The sequence below is a fragment of the Chenopodium album genome, chromosome 22, assembly GCF_948465745.1.
Source record: "Chenopodium album chromosome 22, dcCheAlbu1.1, whole genome shotgun sequence".
In the NCBI taxonomy this organism is placed as follows: Eukaryota; Viridiplantae; Streptophyta; class Magnoliopsida; order Caryophyllales; family Amaranthaceae; genus Chenopodium; species Chenopodium album.
Genome location: NC_137855.1, coordinates 5,996,836 through 6,019,992, shown reverse-complemented (window position 1 = coordinate 6,019,992; position 23,157 = coordinate 5,996,836). Strand labels below are relative to the sequence as shown.

Genomic DNA, 23,157 nt, shown 5'->3' with positions numbered 1-23,157 from the left:
CATTGTTAGATATACTAACATCAAAAAAGAAGCCAATCTGATTTAAAGTTTTCAAATATCCACTATTGACCACTAATAAGTATAGGAAAAAAGGAGCATAATCCTTAGCCTCAATCGTCTACACAACATTAATCTCTAAGACATTATAACGTTGCGCCTAGCAAGATTGGCCTCAGCTAGCATACTCAACTACCCAATGCACATTCATCTTCTTTGTTGCAAAAACGAGCTGCCCATGCATCATCACTTCTTAATGCAACCCCTAAACTCACATATATAAGCATCAAATCTTAACGCAATTTGACAAAATATCTTATTACAAAAACTAATAAGAACTTTCTGATGGGGATTTAAAAAAAGAAAAAGAAAAAAGAATCAACGAACAATAAAGTGGTAACATCTCTCACCTTTCACTCATATTAGTTATAGCAACGATTCAAGTTGGCTAGGGGTTACGGTCTTCTAATGTTGATGAGTTAAACTTGTTTACCTGATCAGATAGCAGGTGTGTTCAACCAAGGCCTGTGTGTACATCGACCAAAACAAAAATATAATACTAATAAATAGAGGAAAGTAAAATAATATATATTTTCTTGAACTGTATGTATTTTTATAAATTATTTTTCCAATGATGCTATGTAAAACCAATTGTTTATCAACTATCTATTTCTTTTCCCACTGTAGCTATTACTACATGTGCAAATTAAACACAAAACATATATATATATATATATATATATATATATATATATATATATATATATATATATATATATATATATATATATATATATATATATATATAATTATCACGGAGCATATATATAAATTTTGAAAAATTGTATTTCGAAATCATATATTGAAGAGAATAAATGGAAAAATAAATGACATTCAACATGATTACAATTTTCTTTTACATAAAAATCACAAAACATAATAGAAACATGATGTGCCAATAATGTGAAAATAAATGGTGATTAAACAAGAAAAAAAAAAGAAAAAAAAAAACTAAAAGGTAATAATGTACGTACCAAAAAAAAAAAAAAAAGAATTTACACAAAGTAACTATATGGAAAAAGTGAATGAAGGGCAAAAATCAAACATTTATTCAAAAGACGGTGAGATTATAACATGTCAATGAAGTCAAAACAAATAATGACTAAGCTGAAAAAAATAAGGTAGTATTTAACTATTTACCCAAAAAAACATGAATTTACACAAGAAAAAGTAAAGGAAAAAATCAAAAATTTATACAAAAGGATTCTTAGGGGTGGGGGAGAAAATTAAAGGAGAGTTTTTAAAAAATCATATACACTCTACCTTTATAATAACTACACTTGACCGGCCATCGACCCGATTAAAATAAATCATACGATAATGTAGGATTGACTGTTACTCTCATCGTCCGATGTGTTGTTATTATGATGCACTTTTTTCTTACCACTTTTGATATTTTGTTTATCATTCCCATTGTTGGACCCACAAACAATTGTAAATTCAAAACCATACGCCTTACCAAAGCACCTAAATAATCTCCCGCCTTCTGTTTTTGATCGTCGGTGCTTATGTTTGTGCCTTGCACCATCACCTTGGCCACCACCGCCTTTTCTTCCTCCCCCGCTACCGTGCAATGACTTTTGCATCTCCATTTTCCATCTCTCAATCTTTGTCACTATTCCATCCTCACTTTGCTCATCTGCCCATTGCAAAATAGAGCTCCCATCATCATCATTATTAGTAGTTATCATCTCCTTACCACGTCCACGACCACGACCCCGTTGCGCTGGCGGCATGTATAGCCCCTTTGCCACAGCCGCCGCCACCACCGATGCTGATGGTCCTACATCAGAGTTACAGATAGATGACCCCCCGCCTATACTTGAACGCGGCCCCTGTCCATGACCTGGTCCTGGTCCTGGGTCATGGCCCTTAAAGGGGGACTTAGCAGCACGAGGCTCTTGGTCGGCCATTGCCGCCCAGGAGCGCTCACTCTTTTCCCGACGTAAGATGATACTATCTTCTGGATTTTGTTTGTGTGAGATTGTGTGATTCCCCTTGTCGTTCGTGGTCCCGAACCCGGATAATGGCATGCTTCGTCTAGCCCCGTCAACGACCGAGACAATGACATTAAGGATACCTTGAGGCCGTCCTGAAGGACGACGAATTTGCAGAGCGACTGATCGACGGGTTAGCCCGTTTGGGCTATCTGTAGGGAGTAGGTTAGGCACAGCTACTCGAACGAACCCGACAAGAGTGTCACGTAGCCAAGTTTGGCAGTATATTTCTAACTCAACTGTTGAAGTGTTGGATTCAAGGAACTCTGGTGAGACCCGAAAGACAAACCTATCATTCCATTCGGGGGAGTTATTTCCCTTGTGGTCGACTCGGGTTGTTAGTTTTCGGTTCGGGTTAACCCACCCCACAACATAAGTGTTCATTGATCTTGCTACCGTTGCTAGATCTTGAGCTGAAATAATGTTGATTTGTAGTAATTGAATAGCTTCTGTCATTGCTTCTATATTGAAAATGATTTGAATTTAACATTCAATTTGAATGATTAAAATGAATGTGAAGAAGTTGAATTTTTTGATAGATTATTGATATTTTTTCCTTACTTTTTCTTTATTTCCCTCTCGTCGTCCTGTTATCGATCTTTTGATTGAAGATCAAAGGACGACGAGATGAGAAATGAAAAGAATTTTTTTAGGCGGGTAAAAGAAAGAAAACAAAAAAATCATAGGCAAGAAGATGCAAGAGTTTTGTTCTTTGAATTTCATCCTTATTTTTCTCATTATTAGAATTTTTTGACTGGATGAAAGTAAAAGGAATTTATTTTTATCCCATAATAGGATTCAAATTCTAAAATGGGACAATTGTACCTAATATCTTACGGATCTTAATTATATTGGTTAAAAATGTGGAATTCAACGTTGTTACATTACCAATTAGCATATGACAATGTCTATAATTTTGACACTTGTAAAAGACTAATAGGTGATATTTCTTTTTAACACATATTATCATATTGGTAATTGTTAGATTTCGGGAAAACTCCTTGGGTTGGAGTGTGTACCATTGAATCATATATATAGTGTTACAATACTAGTCCTAATCATGTTAGGAAACCTAGTACGATAAGAATACAAACTATATCACAAATATATACAAATATATCCTACTCTGCGACAAATATTATAATAATCTTATAATATCTATCACACCCCCGCAGTCGTAGCGGGAGGAGGGCGTACGCTAAGACTGGATCTAAAATCCAAAAATAAATCTCGTGGTAGGCCTTTAGTGAAAATGTCTGCAAACTGATATCTTGAAGGGACATGCAGAACCCGAACTTCACCCAAAGCAACCTTTTCTCGAACAAAATGAATATCCATCTCCACATGTTTGGTGCGTTGGTGTTGTACTGGGTTGCCAGAAAGGTAGATTGCACTGACATTATCACAATAAACAATAGTAGCCTGCCGTAGAGGACAATGTAACTCAAGTAAAAGATTACGAAGCCAACATGCCTCTGAGACAACATTTGCGACGCCTCGATATTCTGCTTCTGAACTCGACTTTGACAAAGTATGTTGACGCTTAGATGACCAAGATATGAGGTTGTCCCCAAGAAAACAACAATAGCCCGATGTGGAACGTCGGGTATCGGGACAACCTCCCCAGTCAGCGTCAGTGTAAGTAATAAGTCGATGAGAAGCTGTCGGATATAAATGTAAGCCGTGATCAATGGTACCCTGAACATAACGCAGAATGCGTTTCAATGCCTCATAGTGAGGTTCCCGGGGATCATGCATAAAAAGACACACCTGCACTACAAAAAAAATAGCTTTTCGTAGCGATTATTTCGTAGCGATTGTACATTCGCTACAATATGCAAGTATGTTTGAGAAATAATTAAGGAAGTCGTATCATTTTACAATCGCCATGGTTTTTCCATATAAAATCGATACGGAAAACATAGTAATACATATCCACACTATTTTTACACATTTATATAATTTTGAGAAATCGTATCATTTACAATCGCCACTAAATCCCAAAAATCGATACGAAAAGCCTTTTCAACACTAGATATATAAATATTGTTTGACAAAGAATACATAAAATATGTCATAACTTATTGGTGAAACATTTAATATAAGAGTTTGAGGTTGCATGTTCGAATCTTGTAAAGATCATATGCATGTTTTTTTTTTTTGAAGAAAATGAGTTCATCATTTATAGCGATTGTAATCGCTACAATAATCACCACGATTGGATGTAGTTTTTCGTATCGATTATTGAGGCCAACCCCAGCGATATTGAAAACCACTACTAAAGGCTAAGGCAACGGGGGATATTGTATCGAATGACCATTCGTTGGGAAAGCTTTTTGTCACAATTACAATCGATACTAAAGGTTAAAATAATCGCTACGAAAAGGTTATTTTCTTGTAGTGCTGTTGTACCGCATATGCAATATCTGGTCTTGTAAAAGTGAGATACTGAAGAGCACCTGCTAAACTGCGATACAAAGTAGGATCCCAAAAAGGTGGCCCTGCATCCGCACTAAGTTTGGACTTAGTGTCAACTGGAGTGGCTGCAGGTTTACAAGAGCCCATACCTGCACGCTCTAAAATCTCCTGTGCATACTTCTCCTGTGAAAGTAGCAAATAAGAAGGTTTTCGGGTTACTGCAATACCCAAAAAATAACTCAGAGGACCCAAGTCAGTCATAGGGAACTCAGTTTGTAACTGAGATATAATCCCTGCACGCAGCCTGATATAATATCTATCAGTAATTATAGAAATTATTTTCGTCATATACTATTTACAATTGGTCTTTGCACTTTATTTATTGTTCTTGTTAATATTTCTATTTTCTTTTTTTGCGGCATAATTATTTGTTTTTGACAATTTTTCTCTATTAGATGTAGCGACCTGAATGAAATTTCATCACATATTTCAACTATTACCCAAAACACTACCACCTAACTACTCTACCTTAAATCAAATGTAACTTGTACTTAAATAACACAAACGTAAGCAATATTTCATGCATTTAAAAAGAGCAAAACTAGCTTACTTTGCATAAGTTAAAATTTTAGTAAATGGAAGTTTATCCAAACTTTAGAAATTATTCTAGTTCCTTTGAGTTTTGACTAACATGAACTTTGCGTCACTAATGCTCCACTCAAAAGATAGTACTAGATATGGGCAGTTATTCACTTATTGTAGCTTAGTTCAATTCTATAAATTAAATTTAATTAAAGGTATGTATCTCATAAAATATAATGTGTACCTTAGATTATTGTAATCCAAGATTAGTTGTGGGTAGGCAAGAAATATGCATGCATTGTACCAATTTTCATTAAAGTCTTAAACTACCATGCCAAATCTCCTTAGACTAATATATATACCAAATCTTGTACTTAAGAACCTATTATAACAAAACAAATGAAATCCCATGTCTATAATTCTAACAAAATTTACTTTTTATTCATTGATTTTCTTTGTAGTTTTGGTATCATTTGTGAATGGGATTATAGAAGACCATAATACCTTGATTTTCCACCGTTGTTCATCTCAAAAACTCGACGATCCTCATGGGGAATACTTGAATGCACGAAAGTCTCTTTTCGAGAAGCTACAATCACAGTCTTCTCAATCTAAATTTCATAGAACTTTTGTCATGGTTGAGGATCGCTATGAAGAAGCTTCCCTTTCGGGCAGATTTCAATGTCGTCAAGATTTAGATGATCACAAATGTAACGAGTGCATGAAAACCTTCCAAAATGTCACAAACGGCTTATGTGGTAATACTAGAGTAAGATTTCATCTATATTGCATTGTCATAATAGTTTTAACATCATTTTTGGTTATCAACAACTTAATTACTTTGATAATCTTTTTAAATTTATAAATTTACTACGTACTAAACATAAGTTATAATGAAAATTACCGTTCAAAAAAAAGTTATCATGAAAGTTAATATCTATATATATGTATATATATACATATACATATATATATATATATATATATATATATATATATATATATATATATATATATATATATATATATATTAAAATGATGTCAATAATAATAATAATAATAATAATAATAATAATAATAATGTTTTACATACAAATTTATGTATGATATATATAATCTAAGTCATTTTATAGATTTTTGGCAACTTAAATCATTTTCATTATGAGGCTAATATCATATACTAGTATCTAACATCACTATGAAAATTTCATCTTAAGGTAGTTCCATGGCAGCTAGGATCCAACTCTCAGGGTGCCATGTACAATACGAGGCGGACGGGTATACCGGCATTTTAAGCCTAGATGATGAATTAAACCATCACACTAAGTGTGGTGAAAACCAAGCTGTAGTGTCAAGTGGGTATTTTAAACAAATGAGGAGCCATGCATTTGAGGTGTTAGAAACCGAGGCGGCCGAAGATGAGGGTAAAAATGGGTTTTACTCCATGAATAACCATGAGGGATTCCATGCCATGGCTCAATGTGAGGTGGGGTTGAATGGGTGTGATTGTGCAAAATGTATTGTTGAAGGTGTTGATGTTGTTGAGAAAGAGTGTGTGAATTCAATTTTTGGACAAGTTTTCTTGGGATTGTGTTACTTGAGCTATGAATTTAACCCACATGAATTTCATGGGGATGGAGGTAAAATTCATGCAACTTTGCTAGAACTTTTTCGTAATTTAATAAAACAATACAACTGCGCAAAAGCTAAGTGAGTCGAATTTTATAGAATAGAAGTAAAATAGTTTATTACATATTGCATTTATTTTTTTGTGACAGAGCAAAACAATCAGAATGGTTTAGGGAAAATAGCGGCAATCGCAATTGGAGGAGTGGGCGCCTTGTTCATTGTGTTTATGTTATTTCGATGCCTAAAGAAGAAAGATGATGGTGAGTATGATATGGTTCACTTTATTAATATCTTTGGTAAATTAACAATTAACAAACTCGGCTACATCATTTCCTATTTATAATTTATAATTTTAAATATCGATCTCACACAAATTATTAACTAGAATAACATCAAATTCATACCTAAAATTAAAATCTAGAGTAAAGTATGGTTTATGTAGTGGATAGTTGTTAGTTTGGTAAAGTCTTATATGATGATATCCTTCAAAGTCTTTTGTATATATGTATGATAGAAACTAGCAAGCTAATAAATAATAATAGGGATATGCACACATTTTATTATATCATTTGAAAATTAAATTAACTTTTTTTTTTTTTTTTTTTTTGACAAGAGCAAATTACAACAAGAAATTATACTATGTCCGAACCACTAGTGCGGCATTTTTTGGCAATAACATCTGCCCTTTGCACTTGGTCCCTTTGGACTTTTAAGATGGTGCACCTCTGAAATGAGGAACCCACTTCCTTAATTTCTTTGACAATCCAAGTAATCAAGACATCCTTACCTGAATCGCCTTGAAGATTATTAATGAGTACAATAGAGTCCGAGAGTATGAGGATCCCCTGCTTACCTTTCGCCCTGGCCCACTTCATAGCTTCCAAGCAAGCCCAAGCTTCACAATGCAGAGCCGAGGTCGCCACTCCATGCTTGCCCCCCTCACTATTCTCATTCCCAGGATTGCACCCTATGACTGTCCAACCAATCCCCGCCCTTGTTGTAGTCTTATCCCACGAGCCATCCACACTTACAATAAACTTGTCGTACCCATGCCTCTCTTTACCCAATTGCACCGCATTGAATCCCGGGGGAATGGAGGGGTCATCCCCAGGTCTTTCAACAACATTACCATTATTACTGCTCTCACTGTTTTGGCAGAAAATATCGTGGTCTTGCATTGCCAAGTTGTAAAATTCCGTCACAAGGCTTGTTCCCCATTCGTACCCTTGAAACACCGAGCATTCCTAGTCTTCCATAAACCCCATAAAGTAGCAATAAACTTAATGCTGCGGGTACCATACCTACCATCCTCACTATAAAACAGCAGGATATAGTGCTGGATCCATAATCTCAAAGAGTTGAACCCAGAAGTGTCAGAGCAAATTGCCAAGGAGCCATTCTCCCAGACATCCCTTGCTAGATCACATAGCCTAAAAAGATGTTGGCTATCTTCCTCATCCATTCCGCAAAACTCACATGTTGCCTCAACATGTATCCCTCTCTTCACTAAATTGCCCTTGACCGCGATTCCGTCATGAAAGAGCTTCCACAAAAATATTTTCCATTTGGGTTGAATATTCATCCTCCAAATGAGTTTAAATTAACTATGTGCTATATTGTACGTTATTTCATGCAGATATATGAAGAAGAACTACGAGTAATTCATTTCATTGCATGGGATCGGAGTGCCGAGCTATATATGCAAATATTTTGAATTTTCTTTTGGCTAAGGAGTTAAGTACTTAAAACGGACGGATCCTGACTTTTTATGACGTTTTATGTATAGATCTTATTTCTAAATGATAAGAAAAAAAAAACTAGGAGATTTTTCATTTTAAAATAGATTTAAGAGAACTCTTTGGCAATTAGGAGTACATTTGTCTCTAATGAGCTTATTCAAGACATATCCTAATATCCTTATTGTAACTTAAATGAATTCTTCACATAACATATGTGCAAAAATTATAGCAATATAATGACATCTAATTTAATCATGTAATGTTTCATTAAACTTTTTTTTTTTTTTTTTTTTTACATGAGCTTAAACAGTTAAAATAAAATACAAAGTAGATTTGAAGAAGTTATAATTGAAGGTTGATGCGGCGAGTGAACTCTAATGCGATCTACCTTACCTCACTTAAAAAAAAAAAAAGAAATAGAAGACAAAAGATAAAAATATTAAGGTGATGACAATTACATCTGATTAATCAATTACTAAAACTAATTGATTACTTGTATATAGTAAAACATACTTTGCACGGATAACATATGTTATTGGCTTATTATTGCTCCAAGGTACCATATTAAGCTTGTTGCACTTTCATTTTATTAATTGCCCGCGCAAATGCTAGCAAGGTTTCGCTTTGACATATGCACATATCCAATCCATCCATCCAAAAAAAAAAAAAAAAAAAAAAAAAACCCCTTTATTAGATCATGGGTCAGGCAGTCAGGCTTACTATCCTCGAGATTCACACGAGTGAACTGAAATCTAAAGGGAAATGTACTCCTATACTACTTCTTAATACTTGCAACACATGTTTTTTACGATATTTAAGAAAAGTGAGTCTCATGTGATTTAAAACACTTAAAATGAAGGAGAGAGATTGTTAAGAGAGTACTCCGTATAATTTAGTGGGTCATGAGATTATAATAAGGTAATAATAATACAACTTTTGACATAAAATACTTTCTAATTATTAGTGTGTTGTAACTATTGTGACATTTCCATTTAGAAAAGTGCTAAACTATAAAGAAACGAGGAAAGTAGTAAATTATTTACAGGACATTTGGTATATGGGATTATAGGATGAGTATAGGAATTTATATTCGGGCATGCATGACATGTTTCCTTGTTTGTTTTAACAGAATAAGAAATGAACTTCACTTAGGCCTTGTTTAGTTCACCTTATTTTCACTTATTTTAGAAAAAATAAGTTTAGATCAGAAAAAATAAGTTCAGATCGGATCATCGTTTTATGTGCAGTTTTTCGCCAAATATTTTTAATTTCATAATGAAAAAAATTATGAAAATCACATATTAATAAAATACACAATATTACGAATCTAACAATTCGCCTTATATTTTTTCTGTATAGATTATCGTATATTTAAGGTCAAAGTTTGGTCAAATCTGACATTCAAATTAGATTAGATCAGATCAGACCAGACCAAACCAGATCAGACCAGATTAAATAAGCAAAAATAAGGTGAACCAAGCGAGCCTTTAATTCCCACATTTCAATTACTGCCTGGGAGTTATTGGAGAAAAGAATTTAACTGGAAAAGAGAATTGACCAAATCAAAAAATTGAGGAGGATTGCAAAAAAGGTGGATTTAGAGGAGGATGCTAGGTATGTGGTCTACTGATTTTACCACTGAGTTGTTAATGACCTAGATTTTGTTTAATTCGTTCGATTACCGAAGAACTTAGTAGGATTTCAGAGGAGGGATGCTAGGAGTGTGGCCTTACCACGCCTAGTCCCTCAGTAGTATCTTTTTTATTTTTTAGTGTGCTTTTGTTTTTGCTCTTTTTCTTTGTTTGGAATGTACTTCCCTCTTATGGAAATCATATCCTAGCATCCTCCTCTAAAACCTAATAACCAATTCCCAATTTCTATTTCTATCCATATCCTACATTAATTCTCTAACGCCCCATTATTCCCACATGTCAAACATTTTCGTTAAGGGAAGCTACAAAACATTCTCAAAACACCTCCCATATAATTATCTTATTGAAGTCATGTACTAGTATATTGTTTTTCACTTTTCGACTATTGACATCTCCATCAACTTATAATATAGATCGTGCGCACATTATGTACATAAAAGGCTACTCACTCAGTTTCATAATATCAGTCTCATATACTATTTTGAGCGTTAGATCTATACCCATATTTTTATGTGTTCTATTTTATCTTATTTTTTTTTAGAATTAATTGGTTGTGGATTGATGACATGACTTTAATAACGTAAGAAAATCTCTACATTGAATTATGCATTATGACTTATGCTTCCCCAAGGAAAAAAAAAGAAAAGAAAAAAAAAACTTAAGTAAGGTCAATTGATTATGAATCATTTTGTAATTTAACGTTAGATTCCAAATATATTTCTTTTCTTATTTTATGCGATTGATTCCATATGAGACTAACATTATAAAATGAAGGGAGTAATAAATAATTAAAGGTGGTTGATTAATCCTTAAATAAGGCTAAGTTCAATTCAACTTATTTAAGAAAAAATCAAATCAAAGCAGACATAATAAGATCAAATCTTATTTTACCTTACATTTATAAAGAATTATAAAAATTTATATTAAGAAATTGCAAATTAATACCAATTTAATGAAATCTCATTTAATAATTTAGATTCGGTCAAAGTTTGGTTAGATTTGAAAATCATCAGATCAGAGCAGATCAGATCATCATATTCAACATAGCCTTAGAAATTCAGTCAAATATCTCATACAATTAATTGAAATATATCATATAAAAATTGAATTCATAATTTAGGCAATCTTTTCCTGATGTAGGTGATTTCTTTTTGTATTCTTTTGAAGATGTAGGATTAAGGCTATGTTCAATTCAACTTATTTAAGTTGATATCATCTTATTTTAGAAATAATCAGATCAGATCAGATTTGAATGGATCAAATCAGAGCTTATCTTTTTAATGGTTCATATATTGTCGAATATCACTATTTTTGTAATTTAAAAAATTAAAACTTTCAAATCTGAGTGCATATTTATATGTCTAATGATATTTCATTTGATATTTTAATCTTATGAATTAATTTGCAAATTAGGTCAAATTAAATCAAATTATGTGAACTGAATATAGCCTTAGACTGTAATTGATTTGTTACAATTATGACTACTTAACGCCGAGTCAAATTTTTTTTCTTTTGAAGTGTTTTCTTAAAACACACCATGATCAATGTGTTATCGCTGATGTGTCTTCTAGTATAATATTCAATCAAATATCCTTTATAAAAACAATCAAGATAAATCATTAATTTTGTTAATTATATATTACTGTACTGGGTAATCTAATCACCCTTTGATACACAAACAAAAATGGGTGGTAATCACATCTAGGTTATTTTTAATCTAATGTAGGTTTTTTTTTTTTTTTTTTACCCTTCTTTTTTTAGATATTGAAATTAGGCTATATTTGATCTATTAGGAATTTAGGATTGTTACAATTGATACTATTTATTGCTAGGTCAATAATTTATTTTCTTACCAAAAAACTAGAAGATGGCAAGTGTAAGTGATGGTATGCCCTTTGTTGTTCTTGATGATGACGATGATTAACTATTGATAATTAATTGACTATATGTTTGATTGTTAGTAATAATAGAGCCAAATTTATAGATGCAAATCATGCGATATAAGATAATAAAATAAAGTTAAAATTCCACAACATTACAAAGGCGTACAATAGTCAATGGTACTTATCATATATACCATTCCGTACTTCATATAGTTTAGTTAGAAGTAATAAATGCGATTGTAACCCCACAATTTTGAACCCTAACTCCTACCACGACACTAGAAGATTTCAAAACCCCAGCGTTTCTAACAATCTTTTAGTAACTCATAAAGCCGTGGTGAGTCTGGTGACATATTCCGATACATAAATAGAGCCAATTTCATAGTTACAAAATTAGTAACCATAAGTGTCAAATTAGATCTTCCATCATCAAAAGAAAGGTACAAATAAAGCATATGAGATGTTGTGTAGACCTCTATATAGGTCTATGTACTCTTTTAACCTTGTTTTGTGTGCAAATTTTTTTATTTTTTAAAGCCACCAAACCATAAGTTTCAAAACCTCAGACTTTTACTTTAGAGTATCACACAAAATTCATGATCACAAAAATCTACAAAACCCCAACAATTTCTTCATTGTAGCCAAATTCATCAACTATTTTTTGTTTTCCATAGATTCTTCGTTGCACTTTCTCTCTCCTTTGTTTATCAGTCGCCAAATTTCGAGTTTTTCGGGATACGATCAACAACACTGATATTTGCTACTGTTACTGGGAAATTGTTCCTCTAATTTTCGGTAATTTTTTTTGATAATGTATACAGTGTACATGCAATGGGGTTAATTACATGATGTTTTCCATGTCAATTTTCAAAATTTCTCGTGAAATTAATATATGGGTTGAATTTAACATGTGGGTTGTGTTTTTACTCCCCTGTTTTTGAAAGATTGAATTGTTAATTTTTGTGGGGTATGGGTCAATTTGTGGAAACAAGGGCCGTGATGTAGACGAGATTTTAATTTAGGTCATAAATAACACCCTACGTAATTTTACCAAATAACCTAGTTGACATCCACTTTGGTTCGAATTATAGATGGTTCCTTTTGTTTTGTTTAAATTTAAATGGAAGAATGTGACTGAAACTTAGAGTTTCCCAACTTTTGTTTTGTTGATTTGTTTTGGAATTTGTAATTAATTGTGAGTTTTTAAAACTTTTTATGGTTTGGTGTTGATTTTTTTTTTTTTTTAATTTTATTTTTTGGGTAAATTTGCAGGAGATTTTGTTGAAATTAATACTACTCTTTTTTGTTGGATATAGGGACCAAGAATCAGAGCTCCTTGTATGGTCCCACTATAATTGGAGTTGAGTGCTCCTTATTTTGGTGTGTGATCACTTTTTATGTTGATTTTCTTAATTATTACTTTGGCATTTTGACAATGATGTTGTGATTGTTGGATATTGGATTACTTGTTTTGTTTAGTTAGCTGGTAGCATAACTATCTATTGTTGATTTGTTGTAATGTTGGATAGTGTTAATCGCGGTGTTTGGTATAATCAGTTGTTATCTTGTTTACAACTTAAAGTCGAGTATAAATAGTTGTTACTGTGTTTATAACTTAGAAGTCAATATGTGGAATTAGCCATCTTATTTGTTTGACCAAAAGCTATGCCAAACATCTAATTTTCATGTGAAGTTGAATAGTCAGCTTTTCAAGAATACATTTTTTTGTGGTGGACCATTAAGAAATTGGCAAAAACCATACCATATACAGTAAGGTAATAAGGTTTAATATCTCAGAAAAACGAGACTTGAAGCTCTTTTGTTCCAATATAGGATTATAGGGTTGAAAAAGCCTTGAAATTGTCTTTATTCCCTGGATTTCAAACAGTTAACAGCTAAGGGGAGTATTTAGTTATGGATGATAGTTATTTTTGATGTGGTTGCAAATTAGAGACGTCGAGTTATGTGTCTTTGGAGTAACCAGGTCTTATAGGAGTTTGAGTGTATTTGAGTTGGGTAATGGATATTGAGTTTATATATTCTGTCCCACGAGACAAATGAGTACACGAAAAGGGTTTAAGTATATAATAAGAGGGAAGAATGAGATATGAGTTAATTACAAATGAATTCACGAAAGGGTATAAGTATATAATCTTCTTGCCAGTGTACTTCCTCTTTTATGAGAGTTTTCTTTAACAGGTTTTGGTGTTAATAATGAAAGGATTACTGAGCATTCGTATCAAATGGGAATGTTACTAGCCCTTGTGTGAATTTGATGTTTGATATATTCAAGTAGCATTTTATTTAACCTTTTACGTTTACATTTGAAATGGAGTCACAACCACCATGTAATGGCTAGGGGTTATGATGAGATGAGACATTTTGCATGGCACTATAGGTTTGATTAGTGACAACTTGATTTAAGCCGAGCTAACTTAGTCCATGCAACTGTGCTAGAGTTCATTGCAGGTTTTGAAAAAGCTTGGCTTATCAAATTATAGAGTAGAAAGTTGAAAAACTAGATATATATTTTAAGCACCAAATTCTGCAAGTGTCGGAATAATAGAAAAAAACTTAAGGACACAAGTGTGAGTATTTTAACCTTTTGATTAATAAAAGTATGAAACTCATAAATTGTTTCTTATGTGTTATTTTGTTGCCAAAATTAGATCAAGTTATGGGTGATTGATGATACAGAGGAGCTTTTGACCTATAATTAGTCAAACTTGACTAGAGATTTGTTCACTAACTAACCTGAACTCAGCACATCATCACCTGAAGGCGAGAACCATCACTCAATTTGTATGTCAAAATTTTAAAACTATGTTGCAATTTATCTGTGCATTTCCTGGTATAAAGCCATCTTGGTAGTACATAACTGATTCTGTGATGAGGGAGAATTTAGTAGAGTGGAGCAGTTAGTAAACTGCCATATAGCTTAGCTCCTTTGCTTTCTTCTGAGCTGTTCTTCTGAGCTGTAGCAGATTTGTAACCTTTGACTCTTTTACTCTTTTCCTTCCCGATATGCTTAACAAGGTTTCCAAGGCTTCCCGTTTCTTTGACATCTGGGGCAGGTTACTCAAACCCTTAAAAATGCTTTATCCAGCTGCTTTACCGTCGTTATGGTATCTAGGAAAGCATTTCACAAATTTGTTTACATTGAAAGTTTGATTCTTGTTTTTCTGTGCTATTTTGCTTTGGATAGGCTCAATTTTTTTGAATCTTAAACCCTAAGGGAATTAAAGAAATCATATATTAGCTCTCTCAGTATCTATGGATGAGTTGAGAATTTTAAGCATATTTTACGTGTTTTTGTTGTGTAGTATATATTTAATAGTTTGAACTAACATCCTGTAATATTTCCTAGTAAAAATAATAATAATAATCTGATTACCATATAAAAGATGCTGCATTACTTTGTTTCCCAATGATGTTTCATTTTGTATACAGAAGTTTTGTTCTCGTACTGGGGCTCACGTTGGTTACTGGAAATTTTTGATGTTTGACATCAAAATTTCTTGTCTTAAGACCTGTGTTACTGGTCTTAAATACTGTATTTTAAGAGTCAAGTGACTAATTTTTTCCTTTTAATGGAAGTTATTGGAGTCGCATTTATTGATGGCAACTCCGGTAAATTATCTTTTGGATCCTCTTCTTTACTTATTCAATTCCCTGTATGTTGTTCACAAGCTGTTGACTCAATGGGGAGAATTTGTCCCTTTTTCTTTGATCATTTCTCCTTACCCATTCCCCAGTTTTCTTATGTCTATCACCTTGCATGCTGTAAAATTATATAAAGAATAGTTGGGGTAAGTGTGTAATACTTGACTGGATGGGAGAAATTTACCTCCATGTGTATGGATTTCAGAGCTTTTCCAAATTTATGATACATCTATTAGATAGTCTACTTGAGTATTTATTCAAGGGACGTTAAACTTCAAAGGTTTACTGAGGGCACTTATCTCCGGAATTCAGCAAATGCCTTTTTAAACTTTGAAGTTCTACTGAAAGAAGCTGTCTCCAGAATACAGCAAATGCTTTTATTAGCTTGGACTTCTAAGTGTTCTTTGTCTTTGCATGCAACATGAGTTTTTTTCATACAAAATTGTTGTGAGGCAGGGGAGGGATAGAGGCCATCAATGACGAGGTTATGGGATAATTTGTTTATCATGCAGCAAAGGTGAGTTTTGCTTTTATTAGATGAAGAAGATACGTACCATACATGTCAATTTGCAACTTCCTACCATCTCTTGTTAGTTTCCCGTCCAGCTGTCCTGAGTCACTTTAAATGCTAGCTTTAGCCCTTTGGAAAAGATCCATCCTCTATTAAGCTGAATATACAGTTTTTTACCAATAAATCAGTTATTGTTTTGGCAATCATTTCTCTATATTTTTCATAATTTCATAATTTCCCAATCTTTTTCAGCACATCATCCTACACTTTAGAGTCATGGTTTTGGCAATCGTTTCTCTATATTTTTGCCAGGGTCTCCTCTCAATTTTGTGGTGTAAACTTTTAACTTTCTGTTTCTGTTGGGTTGTGGAACAATGTAGCACTTTCAGCAAGGCTGACCCCCAATTTGTGGGTTGCATTACTAACAAGATCTTCCACTGAAGAAGCTTTGCTTCCCCATTCAGTGTTAACCAAAATTTATTTACCTAGACAATTTATGAAGCTCATGTGAAGTGTGTCTTTTAGCTTCGGGTACCAAATTGAGTTGAATCTATATGTATTTCTATTTCTCTCAATTTAGTGATAATGAAGTCTAGACACGTGGTACATTGTGTTTAGCAGGCGCTTGACCACATCCCTCTTACGTATGATGTTTATGGATAGTCAGCATGTATCCTTGACCTTTTAATATGTATTCCTTGCATAGATTTTTAAATTGATCACATAATTATGATGCTTGTTGACCGTTTGTGCCTGGTTTTTAGAAGATTCTGCATAGGAAAGGAAGAGAAGATAATGACTTAAATAACATCCTGCGAGACTTAAATAACATCCTGTGAATACAGGTATAGATCTGATGGATGCTTAGAAGACGAAGGCACAATATTCCTGTCACCCAATTTGTCAAGTATTCAGTACAAATATGAAGAATCCAAAAGTTGGTAAGGCTTTTCATGCAATGAGGTCCATAGGAATATCACCAGAGACAGTGAAACCTGTACTTAAGCAACTTTTAAAATTGTATGACAAGAACTGGGAATTTATCGAAGCAGAAAACTATCGTGCTCTTGTAGATGCTATATTTGAGTACGAAGAAAAAAAGGAAGACATGGTTCATTTATTATTTCATTCTGTAATCCGTATGAATTTAGATTTTTTTCTTTAATTTCATATTGGTTTTGATTCTATAACCTATATCATTTAAGTTTCTTATATATGCTTCTTGTAATGCACACCTTTTGATAGAGAGTTGAAGTGAAGCAGGAACCAGTGGATTGTAATGGGTCTGAGTCTGCATGTAAAAAGTTGGATGAGGATCCAGAGGAGGATGAGGATGAGGCATCATCAACATTTGATAGTGATGAGATGTTGGGAGATTTTAAAGAAGGAAACATTCTTCCGACTTCTTCCTCAAGTAAAGGACCGAACACTTCAATATCATGTGTAGAAAACAAACAAGTTGAATTTGGTTCCTGCTCTGCTAAGCACAAAGGAAAAGGCCATCTTTCATCGTTCAAGGTCCCTACTTCTGAGAAAATTGCGTCTGAAAGAGCCTTAAGTTTATCATGCTCTAAATTTCCCATAGATGGAACTGCCTCTCTTCCAGTGGAAATAGAAGAGGTTTCTGCAAAGTGTCTGATACCTGTTAGCGGAAGTACCTCAACGATTCATTCAGGTATTTACTATTGCATGAATTGATTCATATAATTTGAAAAGACAGGGTAATCTATCTGATGCTGCTATTTTCTTGTAGTGCTTCCTGATTTAATGGAGGGTTCTTCAACAGGAAACATATCTGCAAAGTTATCTGGTTGTTTGGATCATGACAATACTAAAGAAAGTGCTACTGCTTGTAATATTCAGAGAATTGAACACAAATTTGACATTGTTTCATTGCCCTCTGGAGATGTGAAACTCTGCTGTGTCTTGGCTCTTGGAAAAATTTCTTCTCATACACCAGATATGGATGCAGTTCTGAAATTAGTGGAAGAGGAGTTTCTAAGATCACATAAGATCACGGGCCCTCCTTTTTCATTGAAATCCTTACTGGAAGATGTTTGTAAGAGATATTGTGAATTAGCTAATGATAGTACAAATCAATCATTACTTAGGTCAACATCTCCTGTACAAGACATAAAGGAAACTATTAACCATCAAGTTGATGATGAGAAGGAGCCCGAAATTGATACCTCACAGGTATTCCGAAATGGTAGGAAGCGGCCGGCCCAACTCTATGTTGATGATATTACAAAGGGTGAAGAGAATGTGAAGATCTCATTAGTTGATGAGCGTGGCAACAGGGAACCTCCTAAATTTTTTTACATACCAAGAAATATTATTTACCAAAAAGCAATAGTCAATATCTCATTGGCTCGGATCTCAGATGAGGATTGTTGTCCTGCCTGTTCAGGGGATTGTCTCTCTTCACCAGTACCTTGTGCTTGTGCACGAGTAACTAATGGTGAGTTTGCCTACACAGAGGACGGGCTTCTTAATCCAGAGTTCTTAAAAGCTTGCTTTTCTGAGAATAAGTACGTCTATTGCCAAGATTGCCCAATCGAGAGGGCTAAGGATGAGAGTAAGCCTGAAAAATGCAAGGGTCATTCTGTGAAGAAATTTATTAAAGAATGTTGGAGTAAATGTGGTTGCAGCACGCAATGTGGTAATCGAGTAGTGCAACAAGGGATCACTCGCAGCTTGCAGGTAAAACTTAACTTTAATCTAACAGGTTTGTATTAATTGATTTGTTTACATATTGAACAAATTTTATGTTGGATCAGAATGTTGCAATCTGAAGTAATGCCTGAGATCTAAGTTTAAAATTTTCCCTTTAGTATGAAGTATATAAAGTATAAAGAAGTAGTGGCTTACAACTTTGGTTCTAAAAAACATAAAATTACTCATGTACACACACCAAAGAGAAGTGCCATATTTGACACTTCGTATTTAGTGGCTGCTTCAACAAAGATTTTTTAAATCAAATATCTTATAAGTGCCAAGCTGTCCTTTGCTTCTTGCGACTCTTTGTTTTATTTTTTTTCCCCCTTTTTTCCCCATGTTGTCAAACATTCAATTTTTTAAAAACTACTAATAGCTTTTCTGCCCTTGGAAAGTTAATGGAGAGCAGGACCAGCATGTCAAATCTGCTTTTTTTTTTCTAAAAAAATTGGATTTTTTGTACAAAAAAAATTGACATTGAATAACTAATTTTAACAAACATCCTTGTAATAGACTCGGTAGCTAATCGTATCTAGCCAATTGAACAAGCTAATTACTAACTGATTGATAGACATACCCTTTATGTGGAAACAAGATCTGTACAATCTTTGAGGATTTCATATGGAAAACCTGCACCCCCAGTTGTTCATCAGTTGGAAGTGTCACACTTTACTTTTCCCTTGTATCTCCATTGCTTATTTTAGTGCTCTATCTTTCAGGTTTTCTGGACATCTGACGCGAAAGGATGGGGCCTGCGGACCCTGGAAGACTTACCTAAGGGTGCATTTGTATGTGAGTATGTTGGTGAGGTTGTAACAAATACAGAATTAGATGAGAGGAATAAACAAAGTAGAGCAAATGAGAGGCATACATATCCAGTTCACCTTGATGCAGACTGGGGTTCTGAAAGTATTTTGGATGATGATTTTGCACTATGTTTGGATGCTACAACTTATGGGAACGTTGGTCGATTTGTAAACCACAGGTATTATTCTTATCCCTACTAATTAAGTTTATGGTAATCAACAATGTTATACTACTGCCTTAACAATTAGAGTGAGAGATTCGATGTAGTAATTTTGCAAATTTTCTTTTATATATGTGCTTACTTGGAAATACTCGACTTTGGACTCAGATGCCATGATGCCAACTTGTTTGAAATTCCAGTTGAAGTGGAGACTGCAGATCATCATTATTATCATATATGTCATTTCTTACTTTCCTAAAGGAATCATAATACATACCTTTTCTTTTGGGTTGAAGCACATCTTACATAGATTTGTTCGTATTCTATAATCTGGCAGCTTGCTTTTTTCACCACACGAGAGGTGAAAGCATATGAAGAGCTAACCTGGGTAAGTTCATTTTGCATGGAGATTTCCAATATATTGTTTAGAGCTTATATAAGTGAACTGATATTTTTACTACATTTGACTTGTCCTATAGGATGACTTGTTATTCTTTTGATGGTCAGCTTGTTTAGAGTCTTAAGGGGTCACCCTTTGTATCTATTAGTGGGTAGTTTTGAAATTATTGAGGGTGACTTGTATATTGTCGAGAATTAATTTATGATATTGTTGAAGGGTGACTTGATGCGCCTCAGCTGTCTAATAAATATTAATATGCAACTGATTACATTGATCCAGCAGATGACTGTGATGTGAAATTTCAGCTTTATCAGAAATGCCATTATGTATTAATATGGTGATTTATGTGTTTAGCAAATTGTACCACTTGGAAGAGTGACTTGCATAAACTCTAACCTTGACTTATTGTTAAGGAGTGACTTATTAATTGTTACATTGTTCAGAATTGAAGTGACTTGCTAATGATCTTATATAGGGATAAGAAATTTACTCGTCTTTAAAAGTTAACCTTTATAGATATGAAATGAGATTCATATTGACTGTTTCCTTTTTTGGCCTCTATAGGATTATGGGATTGACTTTGATGATGATCGTCATCCCATCAAGGCATTTCGTTGTCGATGTGGAAGTTCATCATGTCGATTTAAGACTCGTAAAGGTTCGTTTACTCTTGCTCTTGATACAGTCTTCTTGCATTTGCTAGTTTGAAAATTACGAGTAACAAATTGTTGCAGTCATAGTTGAATTTACCAACGTTGTAACCCCCATACTTACCAAACTTTGTAATTCAGTCTATGACGCGTAATAACTAAATACTAATGCCTTTTTTGTTACAGGATCAAGATCAAAGTCAAGAACAAGCATTTCCATTAGATGATCACCCATTGTGCATGATTTTTACAAATGCAGATATTTCTTCTTTAGAGGGGAAAGGGAGGGAGAGATAGGAGGCGATCGCAACAAATCAATTGAGGTGGCGATGCACCCTATCAATGAAACTCTCTGTAACTTTCAATTTATTCTAACTATTTTTTCAATTAATCAATTTTTAACTTGAAATGATTGACCCTTAGATTCTCTTTCAAGCATTTGGTGATAAACAAAGAAACAATACTATGAAAACTTGTGTTTATAATGTGGATTACCTTTTCGTAAAGAATTAATCAATTAAATTAGTTGGTAAAATATTTGACGAATTTTAATGTAAAATCTACCTCCCTTTGTGCCTCTACATGCAAAGGACAAAGAAATAAAGATAGGAAGCGTAAGCTTTGCATGTCAAGGACTGAATTTTTGATTTGTAGTTTTGGTAATGATTGACAATTTTATAGATTTACTATCAAAGAAATCAAAATTAATACTTGTATAAATCATAATAACGTGAGAATTAGTATTTTTGTGACTACGACCATTCATATCAAAGAATTTTGTGAAAGTTATTTATTTATTTATAATAATAAAATAATTGGATGGATTTTTTAAACCACAGTGCGAGTACCAAACTAGCTCCTTTTTTGAAATCTCCATATTACCGACATCTAAACATGCTTTAGCAATAGCATACAAATATTTATTTGCAATATTTTTTTCTAAATTATTAATATTCCCCATCACATAATGATCTTCTTTTTTTTGCTTTTATTTTTTAGGATCACTGTCAAAACAAGATTATTTTGAAACAGAGAGAATATCAAGTATTTATACACTTATAGTTAGTTCGCTAGTGTTTTGTTAAAAACAGAGAGTCTGATAATTAGTGCATTATTACTCCTTCAAGATTTGAAATTTTCTTAAGCCGTATACCTAATTCAGGAAAAAGCAAAGCCTTTATTTGGTAAATGTTGAGTAAGTTAAGTTATCAATACTTTAAAACGATCTAGTCAATGAACAACAACTGATTACTGATTAGAACACATTTGGCTACTTGTCTAGGTACTCCGTAGCATTTTTAAAAAATAACAAAAGTATATAAATAATTGACGTAGACGTGTAGTAATGATTTGAGAGAAAATGAGGACAAAATTAATTTTTGGTTTTAAATGTCCATCCTGATATTTACCATCTTATTATCTTTCATTCTTTCTGTGTTTTTTGGTGTGTATTTTTTTTAAAAAAAAAATAATTAAAAAAATAAAAAACTGATTTTGTTTACTCTCAAATCATAATATTGTGGTTTACACAAATCAAATTGCACCATGTCATCTATTATAATGTACATTTGTGTAACATGTCATTTTACAAGTAGTTTTAATCCAAGGTCATTTCAAATACAAATATTACTCCCTCTATCTCTTTACAGTCCACTTTCTTTTTATTATGTGAGTAATAAATGATAGAAAGTGGACAACTAGACATTAATAAAGAGACGGAGGGAGTAGTATTTACTGGTGGTCTTTAAAAAAAAAAAGTATTTTAATGTTGGTTTTATGTCTTCTAGAAGATTCGAAGACAATAGACATTAGAATTAGAGTACTAGACCATATAAATGGTGAAAGTTTTTTTTTCTTTGATGGAAATTACATTATGTATCTTAACGAAATAGAAATGTGAAAAATTAACATAAAGATTAAAATAATAATAATAATTATTATTATTATTATTATTATTATTCCCCAAAAAAAAAAAAAAAGTCTACATTTTATAATCATCCAACTAGTAATAGGCTCATAGCAAGTTATCAATAAGGTTAGTGGACACGTGAATGGGTCATGACTTGCATTTAATATTCCACGTAAAAGAGAGTATGGAGAAACAGTCCATGTTCATATCAACACACTTCATATTTCAAATGAAAATTAATTATTAATTGCTTCAATAAATATACCATAAAGTTTATTTAAATCAAATTTATACAATAAGATATGTTCTTCCACTAACACTTTCTGACAATGGGCCAACTTGCTGCATCAAGTTGTTTATTAACAAAATCTTCAAACATATG

At 33.1% G+C, this 23,157-nt stretch overlaps 4 protein-coding genes across 4 annotated transcripts; 2 read left to right on the top strand and 2 right to left on the bottom strand.

Annotated features, from left to right (window-relative positions):
- Positions 1–1,312: 1,312 nt before the first annotated feature.
- On the bottom strand, positions 1,313–2,510 carry LOC145603555 (uncharacterized). Its single transcript, XM_081659480.1, has 2 exons — positions 2,103–2,510; positions 1,313–1,985 (listed from the first exon to the last, which is right to left on the bottom strand). The coding sequence occupies exons 1-2, from the start codon at positions 2,508–2,510 to the stop codon at positions 1,368–1,370; spliced, it is 1,026 nt and encodes a 341-aa protein (XP_081515606.1). The 3' UTR covers positions 1,313–1,367.
- A 2,953-nt stretch (positions 2,511–5,463) lies between these two features.
- LOC145603580 (plasmodesmata-located protein 3-like) lies at positions 5,464–7,028 on the top strand. Its single transcript, XM_081659505.1, has 3 exons — positions 5,464–5,812; positions 6,272–6,694; positions 6,833–7,028. The coding sequence occupies exons 1-3, from the start codon at positions 5,464–5,466 to the stop codon at positions 7,024–7,026; spliced, it is 966 nt and encodes a 321-aa protein (XP_081515631.1). The 3' UTR covers positions 7,027–7,028.
- An 853-nt stretch (positions 7,029–7,881) lies between these two features.
- LOC145603811 (uncharacterized) lies at positions 7,882–8,265 on the bottom strand. Its single transcript, XM_081659798.1, has one exon. It carries the CDS (start codon positions 8,263–8,265, stop codon positions 7,882–7,884), a length of 384 nt encoding a protein of 127 aa, XP_081515924.1.
- Positions 8,266–17,053: 8,788 nt separating this feature from the next.
- LOC145603810 (putative inactive histone-lysine N-methyltransferase SUVR2) lies at positions 17,054–21,163 on the top strand. The gene is made up of 8 exons (XM_081659797.1): positions 17,054–17,242; positions 17,377–17,806; positions 17,885–18,834; positions 19,569–19,834; positions 19,985–20,051; positions 20,154–20,204; positions 20,781–20,900; positions 21,053–21,163. The coding sequence occupies exons 1-8, from the start codon at positions 17,054–17,056 to the stop codon at positions 21,161–21,163; spliced, it is 2,184 nt and encodes a 727-aa protein (XP_081515923.1).
- Positions 21,164–23,157: the final 1,994 nt, after the last annotated feature.